The sequence below is a fragment of the Mauremys mutica genome, chromosome 20 (assembly GCF_020497125.1).
Source record: "Mauremys mutica isolate MM-2020 ecotype Southern chromosome 20, ASM2049712v1, whole genome shotgun sequence".
NCBI classification, from domain to species: Eukaryota; Metazoa; Chordata; order Testudines; family Geoemydidae; genus Mauremys; species Mauremys mutica.
In genome coordinates this window covers 24,658,584-24,663,753 of record NC_059091.1, presented here as the reverse complement: position 1 = coordinate 24,663,753, position 5,170 = coordinate 24,658,584, and the positions used below count along the sequence as shown (strand labels likewise).

General features: G+C 67.5%; 1 protein-coding gene across 1 annotated transcript in view; it reads left to right on the top strand.

The window, feature by feature from the left end:
• The first annotated feature begins 355 nt into the window (after positions 1-355).
• The window catches only part of LOC123353737 (cAMP-specific 3',5'-cyclic phosphodiesterase 4B-like), a 27,506-nt gene continuing 22,691 nt past the window's right edge, over positions 356-5,170 (top strand). Inside the window, exons 1-2 of the mRNA XM_044995122.1 lie at positions 356-515; positions 878-990. Of these exons, the coding sequence (XP_044851057.1) occupies positions 506-515; positions 878-990 (123 nt within the window). The 5' untranslated portion in view covers positions 356-505. The remainder of the gene's footprint in view (positions 516-877; positions 991-5,170) is intronic.

Below are 5,170 nucleotides of genomic sequence, written 5' to 3'. Positions count from 1 at the left end.
GGTCGACTGGGGATTTAAGGAGTCAGCCTCCCCCAGCAGAAACAGCGGAGAATCCCCAATAGCTCCAGGGCTGCCAGCCTATGGGAGGAGGGAGCCCCCCTCCGGAGCCCCCCCCCGCTGCCTGTAGCCCAGCCCCCCAGTGTGGCCCCCCACACACACACCTGGGCCCTGTGCTGGGACGTGCAGTTGGCGTGAGGTGCACAGGGACCCGCCACACACACCTGGTAAATCACCTTCCTTTTGGGGGGCTGGTCGCAGCCCCCCAGTCTGCTCCCACCCGGGGCCCCGGGAGCCCCACTGAGCGTCCTCGCGTGGCCTGATTCGCAGCCAGGGAGAAAGGGGGCAGGAGGGAGACGCCACCCTGGGCAGCGTGGGGCTGGCAAAGGCCCTGCTCCCGGCCCCGCCCTGCCCCCCGGGGCTGTGGGGGGCGGGGGGCTGAGCCTCTCTCTGGTCTTGCCCCCCCAGGAGGTCCCCGGTGGGCAGCCAGCCGACCTCCTGCAAGGCGATGCTGTCAGGTAAGTGCTGGGGGAGGGGCCGGGAACGGGACCCCCCGCCCCCGCCTGGGGGCGCTCGGCACCACGTCTCTGGGATCTGGTGGCTCAGCCCCACTCTAGGAGGTTGGGGGGGGGGCTGGTTACAGGGGGGAAACTGAGGCACAGGGAGGGCTGGCTCTACCACGGGTGTATGAGGAGTTAGCATCAGAGCGGGATAGAACCCAGGAGTCCTGGCTCCCGCCCCCTGCTCCAATCACTAGGCCCCACTCCCAGCCCCCTGCCCCGTGCAGGTGGACTCAGCTGGGGGGCAGCTCCCCCAGGCCCCTCTGACCCCATGGGGCCCTCACCTGGTCGGTGCTCACGGCAGCAGTTCTGTTCCCCAGAGGAGACCTACCAGCAGCTGGCCAAGGAGACCCTGGAGGAGCTGGACTGGTGCCTGGACCAGCTGGAGACGATCCAGACCTACCGCTCCGTCAGCGAGATGGCGTCCAACAAGGTAGGGCTGCCCCCCAGCGCCAAGCCGGGCGCCCCAGGGTGGGGGCGGGCACTGGGCCCGGTGTCTGCCCCTGCCTGTGTCCTGCCCCCTCCGTCCATCCCCACGGAAACCCGTCCGCCTGTCCGTCCATCCACCACCTCCCTCTGCCAGTCCGTCCATCCCTCCATTCACCCCTCCGTCTGCCTGTCCCTCCATCCACCCCACCCCTGTCTGCCTGTCCATCCATCCCCACGGAAACCCGTCTGCCTGTCCGTCCCTCCATCCACCACCTCCCTCTGCCTGTCCGTCCATCCCTCCATTCACCCCTCCGTCTGCCTGTCCCTCCATCCACCACGTCCCTCTGCCTGTGTGTCCATCCCTCCATTCACCCCTCCGTCTGCCTGTCCCTCCATCCACCACCTCCCTCTGCCTGTGTGTCCATCCCTCCATTCACCCCTCCGTCTGCCTGTCCCTCCATCCACCACCTCCCTCTGCCTGTCCGTCCACCCACCACCCCAGTCTGCCTGTCCGTCCATCTACCCCACCCCCGTCTGCCTGTTCGTCCATCCACCCCACTCCTGTCTGCCTGTCCATCCATCCCCACGGAAACCCGTCTGCCTGTCTGTCCATCCACCACCCCAGTCTGCCTGTCTGTCCATCCACCACCCCCGTCTGCCTGTCCGTCCGTCCATCCACCACCCCCGTCTGCCTGTCCGTCCATCCACCACCCCTGTCTGCCTGTCCGTCCATCCATCCCACCCCTGTCTGCTTGTCCATCCATCCCCATGGAAACCCGTCTGCCTGTCCGTCCATCCGTCCATCCATCACCCCCGTCTGCCTGTCTGTCCATCCACCACCCCCGTCTGCCTGTCCGTCCATCCACCACCCCTCTCTGCCTGTCTGTCCATCGCCACGGAAACCCGTCTGCCTGTCCGTCCATCCCCACAGAAACCCGTCTCCCTGTCCGTCCATCCACCACCCCCGTCTGCCTGTCCGTCCATCCACCCCACCCCCGTCTGCCTGTCCATCTGTCCATCCTCAGTCATCCCCGCACAAACCCATCTGCCTGTCCGTTCATCCCTCCATTCACCCCTCCGTCTGCCTGTCTGTCCATCCCTCCATCCACCACCGCCCCCGTCTGCCTGTCCGTCCATCCCTCCATCCATCACCCCCGTCTGCCTGTCCGTCCATTCCTCCATCCATCACCCCCGTCTGCCTGTCTGTCCGTCCCTCCATCCACCCCTCCGTGTGCCTGTCTGTCCGTCCCTCCATCCACCCCTCCGTGTGCCTGTCTGTCCGTCCCTCCATCCACCCCTCCGTGTGCCTGTCTGTCCGTCCATCCACCCCACCATCTGCCTGTCCGTCCATCCATCCATCCATCCATCCATCCATCCACCCCTCCGTCTGCCTGTCCATCAATCCATCCACCCACTACCCCCATCTGCCTGTCCGTCCATCTACCCTTCCGTCTGCCTGTCTGTCCATCCCTCCATCCACCACCCTCGTCTGCCTGGCCATCCATCCATCCACCCACTACCCTCATCTGCCTGTCCGTCCATCCATCCACTCCTCCGTCTGCCTGTCCGTCCATCCCTCTGTCTGCCTGTCCATCCATCCCTCCATCCATCATCCCCGTCTGCCTGTCCATCCATCCATCCACCCACCCCTCCATCTGCCTGTCCATCCATCCCTCCACCCACTACCCTCATCTGCCTGTCCGTCCATTCATCCACCACTCCTGTCTGCCTGTCCGTCCATCCATCCGTCCATCCATCCACTCCTCCGTCTGCCTGTCCGTCCATCCCTCTGTCTGCCTGTCCATCCATCCCTCCATCCATCATCCCCGTCTGCCTGTCCATCCATCCATCCACCCACCCCACCATCTGCCTGTCCGTCCATCCATCCATCCATCCATCCACCCCTCCGTCTGCCTGTCCATCAATCCATCCACCCACTACCCCCATCTGCCTGTCCGTCCATCTACCCTTCCGTCTGCCTGTCCATCCATCCCTCCATCCACCACCCTCGTCTGCCTGTCCATCCATCCCTCCATCCATCATCCCCGTCTGCCTGTCCATCCTTCCATCCACTACCCTCATCTGCCTGTCCGTCCATTCATCCACCACCCCCGTCAGCCTGTCCGTCCATCCATCCGTCTGCCTGTCCATCCCTCCCTCCGTCTGCCTGTCCGTCCATCCATCCGTCTGCCTGTCCGTCCCTCCCTCCCCTTTTATCCATCCGTCCAATCTCTTCCATCCCCACCCATCCAAGTCCTTCCCCATATGAACCCCCCCCCCCCGCCTGCCCATCCCCTGTTTCTAAGACGCCCTTCACTGTGGCTACCTGGCTAGGAGCCGGCATCGCGTGTGTGGGGCTTTTATGGGTTGGCTCTGGGTTCCCACAAGGTCGTATGCAAATGAGGAGGGATGGGTGGGACCTGTGCGTTGGTGCTGGGGTCCAGGGGCCGGAGCTCCCGTGCCCAGCCTGGGCCAGGTGCCTTCTGGGTAGATTTTGCTTTGGCAGTGAGAGCTGGTGTGAGTGGTGGGATACCCGTCGAGACACAGCAACAGACTGAGCTGCTGTGGCAGGGAGTGGGAGACTGCACCCAGCTCTGGGGGAACTGGGGGTGATGCCAGGGGCGGGGCGAGCTCTGGGCAGGGTGGGAGGGAGATGGGTGAGTGCCTGGAACGGAGACGGTGTCTAGATGGGCGTGTGCCCAGTTGTGTGTCCCCACGGCCTGGTATGCCGAGGCACAAGAGTGGTGTGTCCAGGGTTGAGTGTGCGTGGCTCTGTCTCTGGGTCTGGCCGTGTGGGCCCGGGTCTGGACGGGCGCGTGTGGGTCTGGACACACAGCAGGGAGTCCCCCTGTCTCCAGGCGATTGTGCGGCCCCGTGTCTGGGCGGGCGCGGGAAGGGGTGCGGCCCCGTGTCCAGGCAGGCGGGCGGGCAGGGGTGCGGCCCCGTGTCTGGGCGGGCGCGGGAAGGGGTGCGGCCCCGTGTCTGGGCGGGCGCGGGAAGGGGTGCGGCCCCGTGTCTGGGCAGGTGGGCGGGCGGGCGGCCCCGTGTCCGGGCGGGCGGGCAGGGGTGCGGCCCCATGTCTGGGCGGGCGCGGGCAGGGGTGCGGCCCCGTGTCTGGGCGGGCGGGCGGGCAGGGGTGCCCTGTGTCAGGGCAGGCGGGCGGGCAGGGGTGCGGGTGCCCTGTGTCAGGGCGGGCAGGGGTGCGGGTGCCCTGTGTCAGGGCGGGGGTGCGGGCGGGCAGGGGTGCGGGCGGGCGGGCAGGCAGGGGTGCCCTGTGTCAGGGCGGGCGGGCAGGGGTGCGGGCGGGCGGGCGGGCAGGGGTGCCCTGTGTCAGGGCGGGGGTGCGGGCGGGCAGGGGTGCGGGCGGGCGGGCAGGCAGGGGTGCGGGTGCCCTGTGTCAGGGCGGGCAGGCGGGCAGGGGTGCCCTGTGTCAGGGCGGGGGTGCGGGCGGGCAGGGGTGCGGCCCTGTGTCAGGGCGGGGGTGCAGGCCCGCCCGGTGCAATGACACAGGTGTGGTGTCTCCGGCTCTGGCTGCTCCCCTCCAATATCACCTCAGGGATCCTCCCGCTGGGCACTGCGGGGGAGGCGTTGGCATGGAAACGGGGAGGGTCCATGTGGTGGTGGGGGGGTATCCGGGGGGCTGTGAGAAAGGGGGCGGGACCCAGCTGGGGGGGCTGGCAGAGGGAGGGGTAAACAGGAAAGGGGGAGGGGCTGTTTACTTGACACATTTCTGCCCATGTCTTCAGGACGCCTGGGTTCCATTCCCATCTCGGGGCCCTGCTGCCCAGCCTGTGCTCTAGCCACTAGACCCCACTCCCCCCCCCGAACTAGGGATAGAACCCAGGAGTCCTGGGTCCCCCCCTCCTGCTCCCCGACCCACTAGACCCTCCTCTTGGAGGAAGAGAAACATGGTCCAAAACCAGGACTCCTGGGTTCGACGTTGGCTCTGGAAGGGGAGTCAGGTTGGAGCCGTGGGGCTGGGAGCTCTGGGTTAGATTCCCCCCCAATCTCCCGGGGCCCCCAGCTCCGAGCAGCAGGGTCCCTGCCCCCCCCACAGCATCCCCCCTCCCCCCCCGGGGCCCCCAGCTCCGAGCAGCAGGGTCCCTGCCCCCCCCGCAGTGTCTCCCCTCCCCCCCCCCGTGCCCCCAGCTCCGAGCAGCAGGGTCCCTGCCCCCCCCAGCGTC